Here is a 21,333-nt window from a genome sequence, read left to right on the forward strand (position 1 = left end):
AGTCTCTCCTATCACTCCACACAAAGGCCGCCTTGCTGATCTTTGAGGGGCCCTATTGTCTCCCTTGTTACCCTTTTGTCATAGAGTCATAGAGATGTACAGCATGGAAACAGACCCTTCGGTTTAATCTGTCCACGCCGACCAGATATCCCAACCCAATCTAGTCCCACCTGCCAGCACCCAGCCCATGCCCCTCCAAACCCTTCCTATTCATATACCCATCCAAATGCCTCTTCAAAGTTGCAATTATACCAGCCTCCACCACATCCTCTGGCAGCTCATTCCATACATGTACCAGCCTCTGTGTGAAAAACGTTGCCCCTTGGTCTCTTTAATATCTTTCCCCTCTCACCCTAAACCTATGCCCCCAAGTTCTGGACTCCCCGATCCCAGGGAAAAGACTTTGTCTATTTATACTATCCATGCTCCTCATAACTTTGTAAACCTCTATAAGGTCACCCCTCCGCCTCAGACTATCCTTAATGTTTTTGTAAAAACCCTCTGGATTCTCCTTAACTCTATTTGCCAAAGCTATCTCATGTCCCCTTTTTGCACCCCCCCCCACCCCGATTTCTCTCAAGTATACTCCTACTGCGTTAATACTCTTCCAAGGATTCATTCGATCTATCCTGTCTATACATTACATATGCTTCCTTCTTTTCTTAACCAAACCCTCAACTTCTCTAGTCATCCAGCACTCCCTATACCTACCAGCCTTTCCTTTCACCCTCCGAGGAATACACTCTCTCTGGACCCTCATTATCTCATTTCTAAAGGCTTCCCATTTTCCAGCCGTCCCTTTACCTGCAAACATCTGTCCCCAGTCAGCTTTTGAAAGTTCTTGCCTAATACCGTCAAAATTGGTCTTCCTCCAATTTAGAACTTTTAGATCAGGTCTATCCTTTTCCATCACTATTTTAAAACAAATAGAATTATGGTTGCTGGCCCCAAAGTGCTCCCCTACTGACACATCAGTCACCTGCCTTGCCTTATTTCCAAAGAGTAGGTGCATCTTCTCCAGTAGGTACATCCACATACTGAATCAGAAAATTTTCTTGTACTCACTTAACAAATTCCTCTCCATCTAAACCCTTAACACTATGGCAGTCCCAGTTTATGTTTGGAAAGTTAAAATCCCCTACCATAACCATTCTATTATTCTTACAGATAACTGAGATCGCTTTACAAATTTGTTTTTCAAATTCCCTCTGACTATTAGGGGGTCTATAATACAATCCTAATAAGGTGATCAACCCGTTCTTATTTCTCCGTTCCACCCAAATAACTTCCCTGGATATATTTCCGGGAATATCCTCCCTCAGCACAGCTGTGATGCTATCCCTGATCAAAAACACCACTCCTCCGCTCTCTGTCCTTCCTGGAGCATTAAGCTGCCAGTCCTGTCCATGCCTGAGCCATGTTTCTGTAATTGCTATGATATCCCAGTCCCATGCTCCCCACCATACCCTGAGTTCATCTGCCTTCCCTGTTAGGCCCCTTGCATTGAAATAAATGCAGCTTAATTTATTAGTCCTACCTTGTCCCTGCCTGCCCTGACTGTTTGATTCGCTTCTGTTCTCAACTGTACCCGTCTCAGATCGATCTCTTTCCTCACCATTTCCCTGGGCCCCACATCCACTCCACCCTACCTTAAATCTTCCCGAGCAGCTCTAGCAAATCTCCCTGCCAGTATATTAGTCCCCTTCCAATTTAGCTGCAATCCGTCCTTCTTGTACATGTCATTTCTACCCCAAAACAGCTTCCAATGTGAATTCTTCTCCTACACACCAACTCCTCAGCCATGCATTCATCTGCTCTCTCCTCGTATTTCAGCCCTCACTAGCTCATAGCACTGGGAGTAATCCAGATATTACTACTCTCGAGGACCTCTTTTTAAAATTTCTGCCTAACTCTCTGCAATCTCCCTTCAGAATCTCAACCTTTTCCCTTCCTACGTCGTTGGTTCCAATGTGTACAATGACCTCCTGCTGGTCCCTCTTCTCTTTCAGAATGTTCGATGTTCCAAGATTTCAGTCTATTGAGAGTTTGTAAACCTTATCATTCCTTTCAATCTATTTTACTACATATTTTCTCAGCGTAAAACTCTGCAGAGCAACATCAGCTTTTTAGCATTGTCTTCAATTCTATTAGTGTCTCCATTCTTAGTTCACAAGAATAATTAGAAAGTTGATTTAGAATTCAAAGGCATTAGTTCAATAATGCAATGAAGGTATGCCATCAAATTTTAGTTCTTTGATTCAAATCTTTAAAAGATTGGATTATAACAACTGATGCCCAAAGGGCAGTTTCAGATTATTGTGAACTCTCATTAGTGTATTAGGGCCTAGAAAAGAAAGCAACAATGGATAATAATAATAATTGACCTGGTGGACAGCACTCGCAATCCACAAGCAATTTTTAAAAATTCAAGTCCTTGAAGGGCCCAGTGCACCCCGGAGCCACGCCTAGATCAGCAAAATGCTAACTTAATCCTCTGCCTCGTAAGAAATTAAAATGCACATTCATTTTTATTCTAAGTACAATATTTAACAATTGATTAAACTTATTCAGTTTTACAACTAGTACAATAAACCAGAGTGCACAATATCCATTAGCATTACCGCACATACAAGAACATGGTGAAAATCCTACAATAAAGCTTCTATCATCCATCAACTCAACTAAATGAGGCACAGCTATACCTACAAGTGTCACTTCTTCCTGGAATGCAAATGTAGAAATGAGACAAGGGAATGCAGGATTACATAGATAGTTAGGAATACGCTTGTGTGCAGTATAATTTCTAAAATGGGTTGAGTGGGTTGAATAGTTTCTACTGTCTGTTCCATGCAATTCTCTTTAGAAAATACACTGTTATCTAACAGCACCCACAATGACATGACCTGTAAACTTTTAGACATGTGCCAGACACATACATATCAGATAGCATCCCTGGTTCAGTTTACTAATTATTTTATACCTTTAGGGTCAGTCTTGCTGCCTGTTTTCTCAGTTGTACAAGCAATACATTTTGTTACATTCGATGAATTCTGAATGAAACAGGTTTCACAACGCCAGGATCCTGCAGGCTTCTTGAATTTGTCACCAAATCCCTGAATTCCATCTGTCGGTGCTGAAACAGGATCGTTGGCAACAACAGGTACAACACCTAAGAGCAAAATTCATAAAATGATAAACATAACTTGTATACATCAATGCCAAAAGTTAATTGTGGTGGACAAGTGTAGGAGACCTCTAAGTTAGCACTTATATACACTGTAATGTTTGCAGTTAATGCTGTTGAATTCAGTGCAAAACAAATATATAGCATCATTGAAAATGATCCTCAAGGTCAGATTTTTCAAAATAAAAACCAGCATCTTTTAGGGAAAAGACTGTAGGTGTGTCGGAGAGTGATCCCTTCCCTACATTAATATTATTTCAGAGCAGAGTCGGTCTAACAAGACTCAACTGGTCTAAGTGTGAGCATTATTCACATTCACAGAAAGAATGCCAAGAAGGAATTAACAATTTTTATTGTGGCTTACATTTCTTTGTTTCATTGCTAGCATCTCAGCAATATCCCATACATAAGTACTTAGTATTTAAAGTCACCCTGCTTGGTTTTCTTTCATTTTAAAGCTATTTAAGTCCCCTTTCACCTTTAAAAATCACAATCACCAGTTTAAAGTACTTCTAAGTTTGCATGCATTGGGCCTTGCAAGTTCAGTTCAAGGGAACATTGAGGATTGCAGGTGGTGTGACTCTACGTGAATTTAAATTCACTTTGAAGATTAGTGTTGGTTCTTTTGCAGTGATGGTGATGCACATAGTTTTCTGCAGCAGAAAGTACTGCACAGATCTTGAAGTAGTCAGTTTAAGGAATCAATATAGTCATACAGTATAGAAACAGGCTCTTCAGCCCACCAACAATGACCAAACTACATTAATCCTATTTACTTACAAAGGTGTTTCAGCTGATATTTCAAATGACTTCACTGATCCAACACGGATCAGAGATCAACAGCAATATTTATGGCCTGCTACCTCAAATGTACCTTCTTCCGATTCATTAGTGCCATCAGGCAGGCAATTTGGGATGGTTACAACATCAAGGGCATTGGCAAATTCATTGCTTCATAAAGTGAAGGCACATTAAACAATGTGTGGAGGAGATCAGGGCCCAAATATCTCAGTGCACCAGCAGAATTTCATGACATCGTCCCCAGAGTTCAACATGAAATTATGACCTTGCAGAGACTATCAGCTTTGAAGAAGTGGATGAGGCTGACATTGTGGAAATGCTCAAATCTTATAACAAGGACTTAATGAAGTTCAAGAAAGACTGTACGGATGCTGTGGCGTCTCAGACAGGTACACCATTAAGGCCTTAAAATTTATAAACTCCTGCAAAATTCCCAACATGAAAAACTAGGCGATCTTTTTTGGCAACATTGAATCCAGGCACAGTCTTCTCCTGTATATTTGTTGGTCAAATGTAAAAAAAAAATTCATCAAATTAAATATTTACTTTGCCATATAGTCCCATTCTTCGATGTTTCTTTTTAAATAATCAGGAAACATGTTAACAATCTTGATTACCAAAAGCTGTCTCACCAGATATTCTAGTGTTGTGCCAATTTGCATACTTCTTGAAATGGCTGAACCATAATTAGTATTCACTAAAGTTTTGAAAATGAAACAAGGGTCAAGAGTTGTCCAACTCATGGGTGAGGTGATCAAAATGACCGTAACATAGTGCAGTGCCAGAGCAAAGAGAGGGATAATGATGCCATTACTTGTTTCAATCAGATATACCAAAAAAAAACTGTTCAACAATCCATGGATAATTTTTGAAGGTTGTTGGTAATCCTGGCCCTCTATTTCATTAACTCCACCAAGCAAATCCACTGCTACGTGCTTCCTTAAATTTAAAACCAATAGATAATGCTGCAAATACTCAGGTCAGTCAGAATCTGTGGAGAGAAAAGGAGGATCAACCTGAGATGTTAACACTCTATTCCTTTCCAAAGATACTACAAGAACAGTGAGTATTTTCGCCATTAAAAAAATGCCCAAGTGGTTGAATGGCAACAAGTAGACCCAACACACAAACACAAGATTGCATCATCAACAGATTTGAGTGGAAGGGTGGTTAATATTGTGCCATTGCTTAAGAAGGGCGGCAAGAAAAAGCCAGAGAATTACAGACCAATGAGTCTAATGTCAATGGTGGCTAAATTGGTGGAGGGGATTCTAAGAGACAGGATTTTACATGCAATTGGTGCTGTCTACATGGGCTTTAGAAAAATCTTCAACAAGGTTCTGCATGGTCAACTGAATAGTAAGGTTAGATCACTGGAATGCAGGGAGAACTTGCCAATTGGATACAAAATTGGCTTGATGGTCGGAGTAGTGGTAAAGGGCTGTTAGTTGGACAGGAGGCTTGTGAACAGCAGTGTCGTAGGGCTCAGCACTGGGTCCACTGCTGTTCTGCATGTATGGAAAGGATTTGGATGAAAATATAGGAGGCATGGTTAGTAAGCTTGTGGAAGACATCAAATTGGATGTAGACTGGACAGTGCAGAAAGTTATCTAAGACTATGAAATTTTGATTAGCTGCGCCAATGAACCAAGGAATGGCAGATGGAGTTTAATTGAGAAAACGCAAGGTATTGCATTGGTACGACAAACTATTTCAGGACTTAGAGTTAATGCTAGGGCCCTGGGGAATGTTGTCCACCAGAAAGACATAGCGGTGGAGGTACACTGCCCCTTGAAAATGGCGCTGCAGGTAGAGAGAGTGGCAAAGAAAGGCTGGTATGCTTACCTTCAATCAATCATAGTATTGAGTACAGGATATTTTTAAAAATCTAAACTGAGGATGCTGGAAATTAGAAACAAAAACTGCCGGGAAAATCTCAGCTGGTCTGGCAGCACCTGTGGTGAGAAATCAGAATTAACGTTTTGGGTCTCGTGACCCTCCTTCAAAATGGGTCACTGGACCCAAACCATTAACTCTGATTTCTCTCCAAAGATGCTGCCATACCTGAGTATTTCCAGCAATTTCTGTTGTATTGATGAGTTCAGGAGTTGGGACGTCATGTTACAGCCATATAAGATTTGGTAAAGACATTTTTAGAATATTACATACAATTCAGGTTGCCTAGCAATACGAATGCTGTTGTTGAACCAGAAAGGAAGGATGAAGAAAAAAAAAATTACAAGACAATGCCAGGTTTGAATTATAGAGAAGCTGGATAGGTTGGGAATTTTCTCTGGAGTTTAGGAGCCTGAGGGGGTGACCTTATTGCAGTTATAAAATCAGAAGGGCATAAATAAGGTGAATAGTCAAGATCTTTTTCCCCAGGCATGGGAATTCAAAACTAAAGGGCATAGGTTTAAGGTGAGAGGGGAAAGCTTTAAAAGGGAAATGAGGAGCACTCTTTTCCCCAGAGTGGTGTATATGGAATGAGCTGCCAGAAGTAGTGGTAGAGGTGGGTACAATTACAACGTTTAAAAGATTCGGACAGGCAAATGGATAGGAAAGTTTGAGAGGAATATGGACCAAACTCGGGCAAATATCGGACTAGTTCATTCAGGATACCTGGTGGCATGGATGAGTTGGACTGAAGGATCTGTTTCATGTAAATCAGCTGAACAGAAGTTAATTTTAAAAACTGCTTGTTATTTTTAATCTATATAAACGCTCTGCAATCCGTTTGGATACAAAAGGTCAACCTTGCAAGACAGAATATTCAAAACAGGCTTCAAAAGAAAACTAAACAACACTAAAACAAAACAAAGAGCTTTATATGCTGGAAATCTGAAACAAACAAAAATAGAAATTGTTGGAGAAACTCATCAGGTTTGGCAGCATCTGTGAAGAGAACAGAGTTAATGTTTCGAGTCCAGTGATCCTTCTTCAGAACCATGCAAGAACAAAAGGCAAGTCTGTGATAGGGCAGACACGAGAAATCAACCCAAACATTTCATGTCAAAGAGTATGGTGATGGGTGATGCAAAGAAAGACAGATTGCGCTTCAATACATGTTATAGCAGCCATCAGAATGAAAAGTGAAGGGATAAAGAAATAAGGCTGAGGGAAAATAACCCAAAAACAATATTGCTTCCTTTTCTTTTGAAGTTGTTGAAATCAATATTCAGTCCAGTGTTTCTCAAGCCTGCCTAGAGTTTCGTTGAAATCTTGCAGCAGGTTATGCACAGGAATGTTAGAATTGGCAGAAGGCAGAGAATTAAAATGGCAGGCAACAAGAAGCTTGGAGCCCAGCTAACAAACACACTTGCTCTCTTAAGAAAGGAGTTAATATTTCAGGTGTACTGATTTATTTCTGCACATCCAATTATTCTCTAGCTTAAATTCCATCTTACACAAAGGATGACATTTAGTCTTGACGACCAATGTGCAAAACCAAAGGAGTGATGGATAAAGACTAATTAACTATGAATATAACACAACTCATTTCTAATCAGTAGCTGACACTAGCATTAACCCATCAGAGAATATGCAGTTACTTCTGCCGGAATTGCTTATCTCCAGATTTTAAATCAGAGCTGCAATCCATTTGTGGATTTACGAATTGGTACTGCACAAATGTAACCACTCTCCATATCATTCAGTGAATGCCATCAATGAGATCAAGGATATCAAAAGGATATCAGTTCATTCCAAAAAGGAAGAAAGATCCTATGAAGAGGCAGGGGTGGCCTTGGCTGACGAGGGAAGTTAAGAAACATATAAGGTCAAAAGAGAAAAAGTATAACATAGCAAAGATGAGTGGGAAAACGGAGGACTGGGAAGCTTTTAAAGAACAGAGGATTACTAAGAAGGAAATACGCAGAGAAGAAAAATGAGGTAACGAAGGTAAACTGGCCAAAAATATAAAGGAGGATAGTAAAAGCTTTTTTAGGTATGTGACAGGCAAAAAAATGGTTAAGACTAAAATTGGGCCCTTGAAGACAGAAACAGGGGAATATATTGCAGGGAACAAAGAAATAGCAGAAAAATTGAATTGATACTTCAAATCTGTGTTCACTGGGGAAGACACGAGCAATCTCCCTGAGGTAACAGTGGCTGAAGGACCTGAACTAAAGGGAATTTATATTTGTCAGGAATTGGTGTTGGAGAGACTGTTCGGTCTGAAAGCTGATAAGTCCCCAGGGCCTGATGGCCTACATCCCAGGGTACTGAAGGAGGTGGCTCGAGAAATCGTGGATGCGTTGGTGATTATTTTCCAGAGCCCGATAGATTCAGGATCAGTTCCTGCAGGTTAGAAGGTGGCTAATGTTGTACCACTTTTTAAGAAGGGTGGGAGAGAGAGAGAAAGTCGGAAATTATAGACCAGTTAGTCTGACCTCAGTGGTGGGAAAGATGCTGGAGTCTATTATAAAGGATGAAATTACGACACATCTGGATAGTAGTAACAGGATAGGTCAGAGTCAGCATGGATTTATGAATGGGAAATCCTGTTCGACTAATCTGGAATTTTTTGAGGATGTAACTCTGAAGATGGACGAGGGAGATCCAGTGGATGTAGTGTACCTGAACTTACAGAAAGCCTTTGATAAAGTCCCACATAGGAGGTTAGTGAGCAAAGTTAGGGTGCATGGTACTGGGGCAAAGTACTGACTTGGATTGAAAGTTGGTTGGCTGACAGGAAACAAAGAGTAGTGATAAACAGCTCCCTTTCAGAATGGCAGGCGGTGACCAGTAGGGTACCGCAGGGATCAGTGCTGGGACTGCAGCTTTTTGCAATATAAATTAATGATATAGAAGATAGTATTAATAGTAACATTAGCAAATTTGCTGATGATACAAAGCTGGGTGGCAGGGTGAAATGTGAAGACAATGTTAGGAGATTACAGGGTGACCTGGACAGGTTAGGTGAGTGGACAGATGCATGGCATATGCAGTTTAATGTGGATAAATGTATGGTTATCCACTTTGGTGGCAAGAACAGGAAGGCAGATCGCTACCTAAATGTAGTCAAGTTAGGTAAAGGGGCAGTACAAAGAGATCTGGATGTTCTTGTACACCAGTCAATGAAGACAAGCATGCAGGTACAGCAGGTAGTGAAGAAGGCTAATAGCATGCTGGCCTTCATAACAAGAGGGATTGAGTATGGAAGCAAAGAGGTTCTTCTGCAGCTGTACAGGGTCCTGGTGAGACCACACCTGGAGTATTGTGTGCGGTTCTGGTCTCCAAATTTGAGGAAAGACATTCTGGCTATTGAGTGAGTGGAGCGTAGGTTCACAAAGTCAATTCCTGGAAAGGCGGGACTATCTTATGTTGAAAGATTGGAGCAACTGGGCTTGTATACCCTTGGGTTTAGAAGGCTGAGAGGGGATCTGATTGAGACATTTAAGATTATTAAAGGATCGGACACTCTAGAGGCAGGAAACATGTTTCCGCTGATGGGTGAGTCCTGAACCAGTGGACACAGCTTAAAAATACGGGGTCGGCCATTTAGGACAGTGATGAGGAGAAACCTCTTCACCGCGAGTGTGGTGGCTGGGTTGAATGCTCTGCCCCAGAAGGCAGTGGAGGCCCAGTCTCTGGATTCATTTAAGAAACAGTTGGACAGAGCTCTCAAGGATAGTGGAATCAAGGGTTATGGAAATAAGGCAGGAACAGGATACTGATTGAGGATGATCAGCCATGATCATAATGAATAGTGGTGCAGACTCGAAGGGCAGAAGGGCCTACTCCTGCACCTATTGTCTAAAAGGTTTGTTGTAGAATTTTCCTAACAGACTAATTCTGCACGACCAATCCTTTTGATGTTTAAATCTTTTTTCTTCCATGCTATCAAAGATCTTCACTTTCGTCTTTTCCCTATCCTCGCCAGGCAACCTTCAGTGGCTTAAAACTTATTACATTTTAAGCTTTCACTAGTTCTGATCAAAGGCTTTTAATTCTGTTTCTTTCTCTCTCTCCAGGTGTTGTTTGGCCAAGTATTCCTAATTTTTGTTTTGTTTTTATTGCAAAGGAAATGTAGTTGAGTTTTGAGACGAATTATTCCAGTTTCAGGATCCTGCCGCATATTCCAAACGTGTCGAGTAGGAAGGGTTTGGGGGGGATGGGGGCCAGGTGCTGGCAGGTGGGACTAGATTAGGTTGGGATACCTGGTCGGCATGGACAGGTTGGACTGAAGAGTCTGTTTCAATCTCTATGGCTCTATGTCTCTCCACCATAAAGTCAGGAATGAGTTTGTTCATTGACTATTTTATTGTGGCCACATCTCTTCAAATAACAGGACATGAACAACATCCAGATAAAGGTTCAAGAGTAGTTGGTCAAATTCACACTCGGCAATAACCAACTCCAAGAAAAGGTTCTGAGGAAGGGTCACTGGACCAGAAATGTTAACTCTGATTTCTCTCCACAGATGCTAATATACCTGCTGAGTTTTACCAGCAATCTCTATTTTTATTTCTAATAGAAGGTGGAAGTACTTCCCAATCAACAAAGCAGAGTCTGCCAGCATCAATATCTGGGCAGGGGTTCACTATAACCAAAAGTATAAATGCATTATGACATCAACTGCACAGTTACACAAGCTACTGTACAACAAAGTAGCACATTTCCTCAATTAAACCCTGACATATGATCAAGTCAGGAGTGCACTGGAATATTCATCACTTAATTGAATAGGTGCAATTCACACATCACTTAACCAGAATGCATAATGCCATTCATTGATAACTATGCAAAATCATGAAGTTCCATAATCAACAGCCCAGACAAGAGGATTCCAAAGACAAGACCTACCTCCAAATGCAGCAAAACCCATTAATTATGACATATTATAGCAAATGAACAATGGCTTGGCAGCACTGACCATATTGTGGAAGAAAAGACACTTACCTGGCTTAGCAGACTGACAAGCCACACACTTGCTGTCGTCAGCCTTATTTTGTAAGAGGCATACAGTACACTTCCAAAAACCTTCAGGTTTCTTAAACTGATCTGCCAATCCCAAACCGACAGAGGTACTGCTTGAAGGGTTCAACTCTCTGTTCCTTGTACTTTCACTCACTGCAGGCAAAGTCAGTGCAGATTTTACTGCAGTTCCAGCTTTTGGTGAATCACAAGCTACACACTTTACAGCTTCTGATTTGTTTTGAACCAAGCAGGTATCACAGCTCCATGTACCCAATGCAGGTTTGAATTTGTCTCCAAAACTCACTGGAGTCTCTTTAAATGCAGGTTTGTCTTTGTTGGCTGACTCATTATCAGTCTGTGTGGGATGTACAGATTTAGCAGTCTGACAAGCAACACATTTACTGTCTGTGATTTTGTTTTGTAAAAGGCAGGAGCCACATTTCCAGGAACCTTCAGCAGGTTTGAACTTATCTCCAAATCCTAAGGTGTTCGAGCTCTCTGTGGAGGAACTATTTCTTCCAGTAGTTGATGGCAAAGGTTTCACAGTAGCTGGTGTACTGTCCAAGGACTTGGTTATACATTGTGTGGATGAAGACGACGAAGTGAACTCTTGGGACAGGTTAAAACAAAAAGACAAATTTAAGTAGTTTATGCACACACACTCAATATTCTGACTAGTGTTCATGTAACAGGAACAGACAATACTGTGTCAATCCTGGCTAATACATTGAAGCTCCGTTAAGACTCGGACACTTCAACAGCTGCCCAGATAGGCTTGATTAAGCAATGAAATATTGCGAAATCATTACAAGGCTTCCCAAACCGAGATGAATTCTGCAGTCATCACTGCTTCTGCAGCAGGTCAGGGAAGTTGAAATAATCAAGTTCACACATAATCCAATTAGAAATGTACATGAAATATAAAACCCACTTGCACCTTAAGAATAGGAATCAATGTTTCTTATGTGGCCAAAAGAAAATAATTCACAACTACAACAATATTTGGGAAACCATCTTTAGCCTCTTCAACCTTCTCACTATAGGTCAATACAAGATACTGTACAACATTGTACTTTGGTGTGATGCATTTCTGAAAACTGTAGAATCCAGCTCCCAAGTGGTAATAGAGCTTAATCTCACAGCTCATGAGCTACCCTCCAAGTCGGAGTGGCCAACATGCTCACATTGATTGGGGGTGGAGGGTGGGGTAACTTTGAAACATTTCTGAGTTTTATATTCTTTCGGGAGGGGGAAAATGGGAAATTTCAGTAAACACAGATTTCTTCAAAAACAATTCTAGAGCAATAAATTGATCATTTAAATGAGTATTTAACAGAAATGAAATCAATTTCTTTACTTTGGTTAAACTAAAGAAAAAGAAAATCTGAGTCAATTTATAATTACCAGGGAAGGTGTTTGTGAATAAACTGAGCTAAGGAGTTAGGTTAATTCACACTGACCTTGGGTGGCCTTAAATTATACACACACAAAACTGGCCTCATTGGAACTCAAGAAATTGGGAAGCAGAAGCAAGTTGGGGTTTCCCGCTCCTGTCTGCATCAGTTTCCCCCAACACTCTCATTCCTTGCCTCCTTCTCTCCACCCCCCTCCCCCACCCAAACCCATAACCCTGCTCCTTTGATCTCTCAACCCTCCTTCTGTTCCATCACACGCTGTCTCCTTTAACTTCAAGAAAATAATCCATTGGACTTTGTGCTCTAAACATTTCCACCAGCTACATTACCCTACCCACAGACAATAAAATGAAAGTAGCCATTTTCTTTCCTGGAGAGAATTAAGCGCATTTTTGTAAAAAGCCAATTCCTGTTTAAAAAGTGAAATGCAAGAGAATTAGCAGGAGCGACCAAACAACCCATCACTCACCTCTCAATCTACACTCATGGCCCAACTTGTAGTTCACCTCTGACATTTGGCTCATCACCTTACCCCCGTGGTGCAATTCTCAACTCCTTTCTCTCTTTCCAAGTCAGAGTCTCCCCAAAAGCCTTCTTTTCCCAGGCCTCAGTCTGCAGACTCCATACCTCAGACATCTTATGACTCCTCCAATAGAAAATAGGTACAGGAGTAGGCCATTCTGCCTTTCGAGCCTACACCACCATTCAATATGATCATGGCTGATCATCCTTAATCAGTATCCTGTTCCTGCCTTATCTCCATAACTCTTGATTCCAATATCCTTGAGAGTTCTATCCAACTCTTTCTTAAATGAATCCAGAGACTGGGCCTCCACTGCCCTCTGGGACAGAGCATTCCACACAGCCTCCACTCTCTGGGAGAAGACGTTTCTCCTTATCTTTGTTCCAACTGGTCTACCCCGTATTTTTAAGCTGTGCCTCTGGTTCGGCGCTCACCCATCAGCGGAAACATGTTTCCTGCCTCCAGAGTGTCCAATCCTTTAATAATCTTAAATGTCTCAGTCAGACACCTTTCAGCCTTCTAAACTCAAGGGTATACAAGCCCAGTCGCTCTAGTCTTTCAGCGTAAGGTAGTCCCGCCATTCCAGGAATTGAGTTTGTGAACCTACGCTCCACTCACTCAATAGCCAGAAAATCTTTCCTCAAATTTGGAGACCAGAACCGCACACAATACTCCAGGTGTGGTCTCACCAGGACCCTGTACAGCTGCAGAAGAACCTCTTTGCTTCTATACTCAATCCCTCTTGTTATGAAGGCCAGCATGCTATTAGCCTTCTTCACTACCTGCTGTACCTGCATGCTTGTCTTCATTGACTGGTGTACAAGAACACCCAGATCTCTTTGTACTGCCCCTTTACCTAACTTGACTACATTTAGGTAGTAATCTGCCTTCCTGTTCTTGCCACCAAAGTGGATAACCATACAGTTATCCACATTAAACTGCATCTGTCCACTCACCTAACCTGTCCAGGTCACCCTGTAATCTCCTAACATCGTCTTCACATTTCACCCTGCCACCCAGCTTTGTATCATCAGCAAATTTGCTACTGTTATTACTAATACCATCTTCTATATCATTAATAGATATCGTAAAGAGCTGCGGTCCCAGCACTGATCCCTGCGGTACCCGACTGGCCACTACCTGCCATTCTGAAATGGAGCCGTTTTATCACTACTCTGTTTCCTGTCAGCCAACCAACTTTCAATCCAAGTCAGTACTTTGCCCCCAATACCATGCGCCCTAACTTTGCTCACTAACCTCCGAAGTGGGACTTTACCAAAAGCTTTCTGAAAGTTCAGGTACACTACATCCACTGGATCTCCCTCGTCCATCTTCAGAGTTACATCCTCAAAAAATTCCAGATTAGTCAAACAGGATTTCCCATTCCTAAATCCATGCTGACTCTGACCTATCCTGTTACTACTATCCAGATGTGTCATAATTTCATCCTTTATAATAGACTCCAGCATCTTTCCCACCACTGAGGTCAGACTAACTGGTCTATAATTTCCGGCTTTCTCTCTCTCTCCCACCCTTCTTAAAAAGTGGTACAACATTAGCCACCTTCTAACCTGCAGGAACTGATCCTGAATCTATCGGGCTCTGGAAAATAATCACCAACGCATCCACGATTTCTCGAGCCACCTCCTTAAGTACCCTGGGATGTAGACCATCAGGCCCCGGGGATGTATCAACCTTCAGACCTAACAGTCTCTCCAACACCAATTCCTGGCAAATATAAATTCCCTTTAGTTCAGGTCCTTCAGCCACTGTTACCTCAGGGAGATTGCTCGTGTCTTCCCCAGTGAACACAGATTTGAAGTACCAATTCAACTCTTCTGCCATTTCTTTGCTCCCTGTAATATATTACCCTGTTTCTGTCTTCAAGGGCCCAATTTTAGTCTTAACCATTTTTTTGCCTTTCACATACCTAAAAAAGCTTTTATTATCCTCCTTTATATTTTTAGCCAGTCACAGACAGGTTATCTCCCACATTTGCTGCTGACAGGTAAGCTTGTAACAGCACACATGAAAGAGAAAGGACTTCTGATCGGAAAAGCTGCTGACTGCAAAAACCTTTCACTTGTACTCAACCATACTTAAAATTCTGGCTTCAAATAAAACAATGCAATAAAATGTTTGGGAAGAAAACAAGTTTTCACAACATTTTTTCCTTACCATTGATCCTTCTCATCTAAAGTTATGAAATTATTAATTATAGGAACTCAATGAATGAGCTGCAAATTTGATGACCATAAAAGCAGACATCAGACCATATAAAATGTCATACGTAGCTTGACCTTACTAAGTGAACCCCATAAAATGGATTCTACTTTGCAGAGTATGGAAACATGCTCCTTTTTATCTACTTAGTAACAATTACTCACCAGGCCCTTTTAAAACATCTAAGACACTGCCCTGCTTCAGAGTTTTAGCAGGTTTCAATAACCCATCACAATCTTCACGTTTTCTCTCGTTTGTTGGTGTAGAAACAGAAGGCGATGTGGTGCATTTCGCTATAAATATTGCAAAAAAAAAAAGGTGTTGTCAAGAGTCAAGCAGTCATTGGCTGATTTTAATTTACAGAGTAAAAGTGTGCATACCTGCATTAATGGAAGGTCTGGCAGATACAAAGACAAGTGGCGCAGATTTGTCAATCGGTTCACTGAAGGTAAATCCAGTCTGTGTGTTGGTAGAAAAAAAAGTGTGAAAAAAAATGAATCAATTCTGTTACAAGTGGAGACAGGATTATATACTGCTGCCACTTCACATTCAATAGCTTGGAGATTGAATGGAATGGTTTCAAATCAACTACTCAACTTGTACATATTAATTCGGAAGATGCATATTACATGGTTTGAAAAGATTTTCAAACATGAAAACTTAAAAATTAGGGCTTAAAATATACTTACAGACACTGAAATAGGTTGCAGATTTGCCTCAGTTGCTTTTATATTTGGTATAGAAAAGGTAAAGGCAGCGTGATTTGGATTGGATACCACTACCTGCACATGAATAAAGAGGGATTATTATAACATGCATACATGGATTACAGAGGTGCTTATTTTCCACCAGCATTACTTAACTATTCCTTACCCTGGCTGAAGCAAACAGACAATAGATCTGATTCTATGTTTGCAAAACTGCTGTCAAAGGCCACAAAACTTCTCTTACCACCCCAAGGATGGATGTTTAGACAACATGTTTATTTGCACACAGGTTTAACAGGTGTACTTGGAAGTCTGTTAAAATGAATTAAATCTTAATTTTTAGGTTCACTTTCCTGAGAATTGCGAGGGGGAGGGAAAGTGGCAAATGATACAGCCAGTAAGTAAAGCCAAAAGTCTTTCTATTAAAAGAAACTGAATCTCAACTTCAAAAAGGTACAAACTTACACCTTTTCTATAAATTGTAAGACAAGATCATACTCCCATGTTTAAACCTACAATGAACATTTATAACTTTATTGCAAAGGGTATACTTTATTATGCAATTGCATGACGAAGCTATTACCAGGAATTCCCAGGACACAGATGCACTGGCATGAGCTGGATGCAATCTTCAGAAATGGATATATACTATACAAAAACAAGAATAAAACATGCAAAAAGACTATACCTTGTCAGGAAAAAGTTGTGTTACAGTAGATATTACAGGTGAAGGAGCTGTGGAAGGAGAGCCAAAGTTGAAGGTTGGCAATGTTGTGTTTTTAATTGGTAAAGATACTTCAGGCAATTCAGGGGCTAGGGCCTTTACCTGTAAACAGCACAATATTTACATCTTCATTACTCATACACAAACAAACAGTATTTGACAATGAACAAACAGACTGTATCATTCCCACAAAAATGGCACATAAAAATGCAACTCAAGCTTATTTGTAATGCCATGTACAATGTACTGAATGTGCCTCATAAATTGACAAAGAATGAATCAAGGTTTAAAATTTACAGGCTAATTCAATTTCAAGGATGCAAGCCTGCCAATTTGTATGATTTTATTACAAGTCTATCATTTTGACTGTTTCAGGCTAGGAGAAAAAGTGATGACTGCAGATGCTGGAGATCAGAGTTGACTGTGAGATGCTGGAAAAAGTACAGCAGATCAGACAACAGCAGAGGAGCAGGAGAATCAACGTTTCAGGCATAAGCCCTTCATCAGGAATGAGGCTTGTGGGCCAGGATTGGAGAGCTAAATGGGAAGGGGCTGGGGCTAGGGCTAGGGGGCTGAAATTCACCTGGACCATCTCAGACACCTCCCTCCCCCCTTCCTGGACCTCTCCATCTTCAGCTACTGAATAACCACGGACACCTACTACAAGCCCACTGACTCCCACTGCACCTCCTCCCACCCTACCTCCTGTAAAGATTCCATACCTAATTCCCAATACCTCCGCCACACCTGTTCCCAGGATGACCAATTCCACCTTAGAAAATCCCATATGGCCTCCTTATTCCAAGATCGCAATTTCTTTTCCCATGTGGTCGACGATGCCCTGCAGCGCAGCAACTCCACTTCCTGTACCACCACCCTTGAACCCACCCCTCCTAATGCAACAAGAGCAGAATCCCCCTGGTCCTCACCTTCCACCCCACCAATCTCTGCCACTTCCACCACCTGCAAACAGACCCCACCACCAGAGATATATTTCCCTCCACGACTCCTTTGTCAGGTTTATGCCCCTACCAGCCCACACCCCACTCCTGGCATCTTTTCCTGCCACCACAGGAAGTGCAAAACCTGCACCCACACCACTCCCCTCACCTCCATCCTAGGCCCCAAAGGATCCTCCCACATACGACAGAAATTTACCTGTACCTCCACCAATGCCATCTATTATATCCGTTTCACCCGATGTAGTCTCCTCTACATCAGGAAGGCAAAAAGCCTCCTGGCAGATCACTTGAAAGAACATCTCTGGGACACCCGCACCAACCAACCTCACCACCCTGTGGTTGAACAATTCAACTCCCCCTCCCACTCCGCCAAGGACATGCAGGTCCTGGGCCTCCTCCATCGCCAAACCGTTACCACTCGATGCCTGGAGGAAGAGCACCTCATATTCCACCTTGCAACCACATGGGATCAGTATGGATTTCAACAGTATCCTCCTTTCCCTTACCCTCACATTATCCCAGTCCCAAGCCTCCAACTTGGCACTGCCTTCCTGACCTGCCCATCACTTTTCCCATCTATGCACTCCAACCTCCTCTCCGACCTATCACCTTCTCCCTCACCTTCATCTACCTACTGCAGTCTCAACTACCTTCCCCCTAGCCCCACCCACCTCCCATTTATCTCTCAGCATGCTGGCCCACGAGCCTCATTCCTGATGAAGGGTTTATACCCGAACCTGCTCCTCAGATACTGCCTAATCTGCTGTGTTTTTTCAGCACCACACTGTTTTAGGCTAGTGTTCAGCTGTCTTTCAATGTTGGAAATGACATCTGACATGACTGTGACAAAGGTAAACTACACATCATCAAACTGAAACCTCAATTTATCACAAAATCCCCTTCTTGAGCCTTTCAACTGCCACTGAAGTGGGATCTTGTGTCATGCATGGTGTCAAGCTTCTAGGAGTTTTGTTGGAGCTGCACTCATCCAGCTAAGTGGATAGCCCTTCATCATACTCTGAATTTGACCTTGTAGATGGCTTTGGGGAGTCCTTACCAACGAACACCTTTTGTGGCAAATGGTCAGACTCTCTGAAGGTTTGGCTTGAATACCATGAAGACGACAATGTCACTGTCCAGGAAACTGCAATACCACAATCTATCAGTTTTGATAAAGTAATGCTGAAATGGACAATATTTTTATATATCTTGGCTCCACAATCACCAGTTGTCTTTCCCTTGATACTGAAAGGGACATTTGCATTAGAAAAGCTGCCGTTGCTCTGCCCAAGCTGAATAAGAGTATAAAACAATAACAGCCTGACTCAAAACATCAAACTACAACTAAACCAACCATGGGTCCTCAGCACACTCCCCCCCAGAGAAATCTATAAAATTTATGTTAGGCAAGAGATAAGATCGAATATTTTCCATCTTTACTGTCTCAGACATATCTTCAACATCTCTTGGCAGCTCAAGATCTGCAGCTCAGAGGTCCTGGAACATGCAACTTCCATCAGTACACGGAATGCTAAGCTAAAGATGCCGGTGATTGTCTGGCCTCATTTATCAAATGGATGATAACTGTATAACAAAGGCCCTTAGGATGCACTGACAACTACCTCCAAGGCTGCCATATCTTTGTTTAAGGATACCTAAAGATGAGAAATTAAGATGACAACATGACACTGGAAGACATTGGAAAGGAGAGTAGAATCACAATAGCTCAATTGGCTAAGGTGATTCAGGATAAGTAGGAGGTCAGCAAATTGTGTAAATTCTCAGCTCGCAGTATGCCTTTGCAGCAAATGCAGCATACACTAACAAGACAGAATGGGCCTTGGGGCTTCTGAGCCATACTAATGCTTAACAGAGTGCTGGCCACTACAGTGCAAACCATTGTCTCACAAGTTGGAAGGTTGCTGCCAAAGAAACTGCAATAGAACACAGTGAGTGCAAAAATAATGTTTATGAACGGTAAGTACAGCTTTTAAGTGGCAAAATCCATCACATGGAGTAATAAGACAAATAGATATTGCTTATGCAATAAAATACTTGATAACGAAAACATGCAAGAAATACACTGTTGAACTTTCAGCTTGTAAAGAAAGTTACTCAACAGTATCTCCGTTGGTGCTTGTAAATCTAGCAAGTGATCAGCAATTGTAAAAATTAGGAGACAATTTGATCTAACCTCCTGTGCACCTCTCGAGGAGTAATGTCCTTTATCTCTCTTCATTTTTCCTCCAGCTCCTCCGGATGCAAGACCATTGGTTGCATGAGAACTAATGATTTGATACGAACAACTATCACTGCAACAAAAATAAATGAGTGCATTAAAGAAAAACAAATGATACATTTTAAAACTTCTATCTGAAAGTAATTCAATGCTAACCGCATGAAGAATACCCTACCTTTTTGTTGCTTGAAGACTGATTTCAGGGATAGGTGATTTCTCTTTCACACTCTAGAAATACAAGGAGAAATACTTTCACAATAAGTTTTTGATATGCGTAAGATCTCAATTTATTTTATTTCAAGTCAAGTCACATTCAAAATCGGTCAACTTAAAAAAAACTGTTACTCTTTTAAAGGTGTACTTTAAGCCATATGGTATTGGGTTATTGTTGATATTTGCTTAGAAAGTCAGTGACAGATATCCTTGTTTTCTCTTCCCCTCTTCTCACTACTTCACTTGACTGGTCTTTTGGGGCCCTCTTGTGGCACAGTGGTAGCATTCTTACCCCTGGAGTAGGAGGCACGGATTTGTGTTCCATCTGCTCCAGAGGTGTGTAATAACATCTCGGAACAGGTTGATTAGAAAAATTATTTAAACGAAGAAAAACTTAAACAAAAACAAAAATTGCTGGAAAGCTCAGGTCTGGCAGCATCTGTGGAGACAAAGCAGATTTAATATTTCAGGTCCAATGACCCTAACTCATTTCCGTTCCAGACCCGTTGGGTTTTTACAGCAATTTCTGTTTTTATTATAACAACTTGGGTATACAATTGGCTTAGTTAGGTGACAGAGTGGTGGGTGGCTCTTTCCTGATTGCAAGTTGGGGTCTAGGAAGTCATTACTAGGTTTTGTTTGTTTTCCCTCTGCCGTTGTATTGAGTAACTTCTCATTCTTAGCGATTTCAACTTCCATCTCAACTCCTCGTGTTCTGAATCTAGTTTACTGCACTCGTTTTGTATCTAAATCACTTCATTCATACAATCTGTCCTACAACCACAGACGACCACCTTACTATCACGTCTTCACGCAGAGAATTCTAACTCTTTTGATACCATAATCTCTGACCATTTCCTTTCATCACAGCCTAGCCACATTCCCCTACCTCCCCATACCACCCTTTCTACATCAATCCTTTAGGGGATGGGGGAAGAGTCCAAGTCACTTACCTTCCAAATATTCATCCTCTGATTTTTAATTCATCACAAGATTCCCAGAAGCTGTTGATTAACTAAATTTCTCAATGTCCATCACCAAGATAGCCTCAGCAACACCACCACTCACTAAGCTGGTCAAGTTCTAAAGGACATAGCTACTAGAATGATCTACAGCTGGCTGGAAAGGTACTTAATTTCAGCCTCACCAATTTGTGTACCACAGATGGATTTGTCCATGACATTATCAGGAGGAGCAATCACCACACTGTCTTTGCAGAGACAAGTCCCACCTTCAGTGAGGATACTTCCCATTGTGCTAAATGGGATAGATTTCAAACAGATATAATAGTGTGGGAAAGTGGGACTAGGCAAGAATGTATTTTTGGCAATACAGACTCACTGGGCTGAAGGGACTCTACTATACTATAACTTTCTAAGGGCAGAAGACACATGGGAACACCACCACTTGAAGCCACTCAC

The 21,333-nt window shown here is 41.3% G+C and overlaps 1 protein-coding gene across 1 annotated transcript in view; it reads right to left on the bottom strand.

Annotated features, from left to right (window-relative positions):
* The window catches only part of nup153 (nucleoporin 153), a 76,798-nt gene that overhangs the window by 25,600 nt on the left and 29,865 nt on the right, over positions 1 to 21,333 (bottom strand). Inside the window, exons 10-17 of the mRNA XM_072560885.1 lie at positions 19,875 to 19,927; positions 19,655 to 19,772; positions 16,463 to 16,600; positions 15,757 to 15,849; positions 15,448 to 15,526; positions 15,232 to 15,360; positions 10,889 to 11,515; positions 2,981 to 3,169 (exon numbers count right to left, since the gene is read on the bottom strand). Of these exons, the coding sequence (XP_072416986.1) occupies positions 2,981 to 3,169; positions 10,889 to 11,515; positions 15,232 to 15,360; positions 15,448 to 15,526; positions 15,757 to 15,849; positions 16,463 to 16,600; positions 19,655 to 19,772; positions 19,875 to 19,927 (1,426 nt within the window). The remainder of the gene's footprint in view (positions 1 to 2,980; positions 3,170 to 10,888; positions 11,516 to 15,231; positions 15,361 to 15,447; positions 15,527 to 15,756; positions 15,850 to 16,462; positions 16,601 to 19,654; positions 19,773 to 19,874; positions 19,928 to 21,333) is intronic.

Source organism: Chiloscyllium punctatum, chromosome 41 (assembly GCF_047496795.1).
Source record: "Chiloscyllium punctatum isolate Juve2018m chromosome 41, sChiPun1.3, whole genome shotgun sequence".
NCBI lineage: Eukaryota > Metazoa > Chordata > Chondrichthyes > Orectolobiformes > Hemiscylliidae > Chiloscyllium > Chiloscyllium punctatum.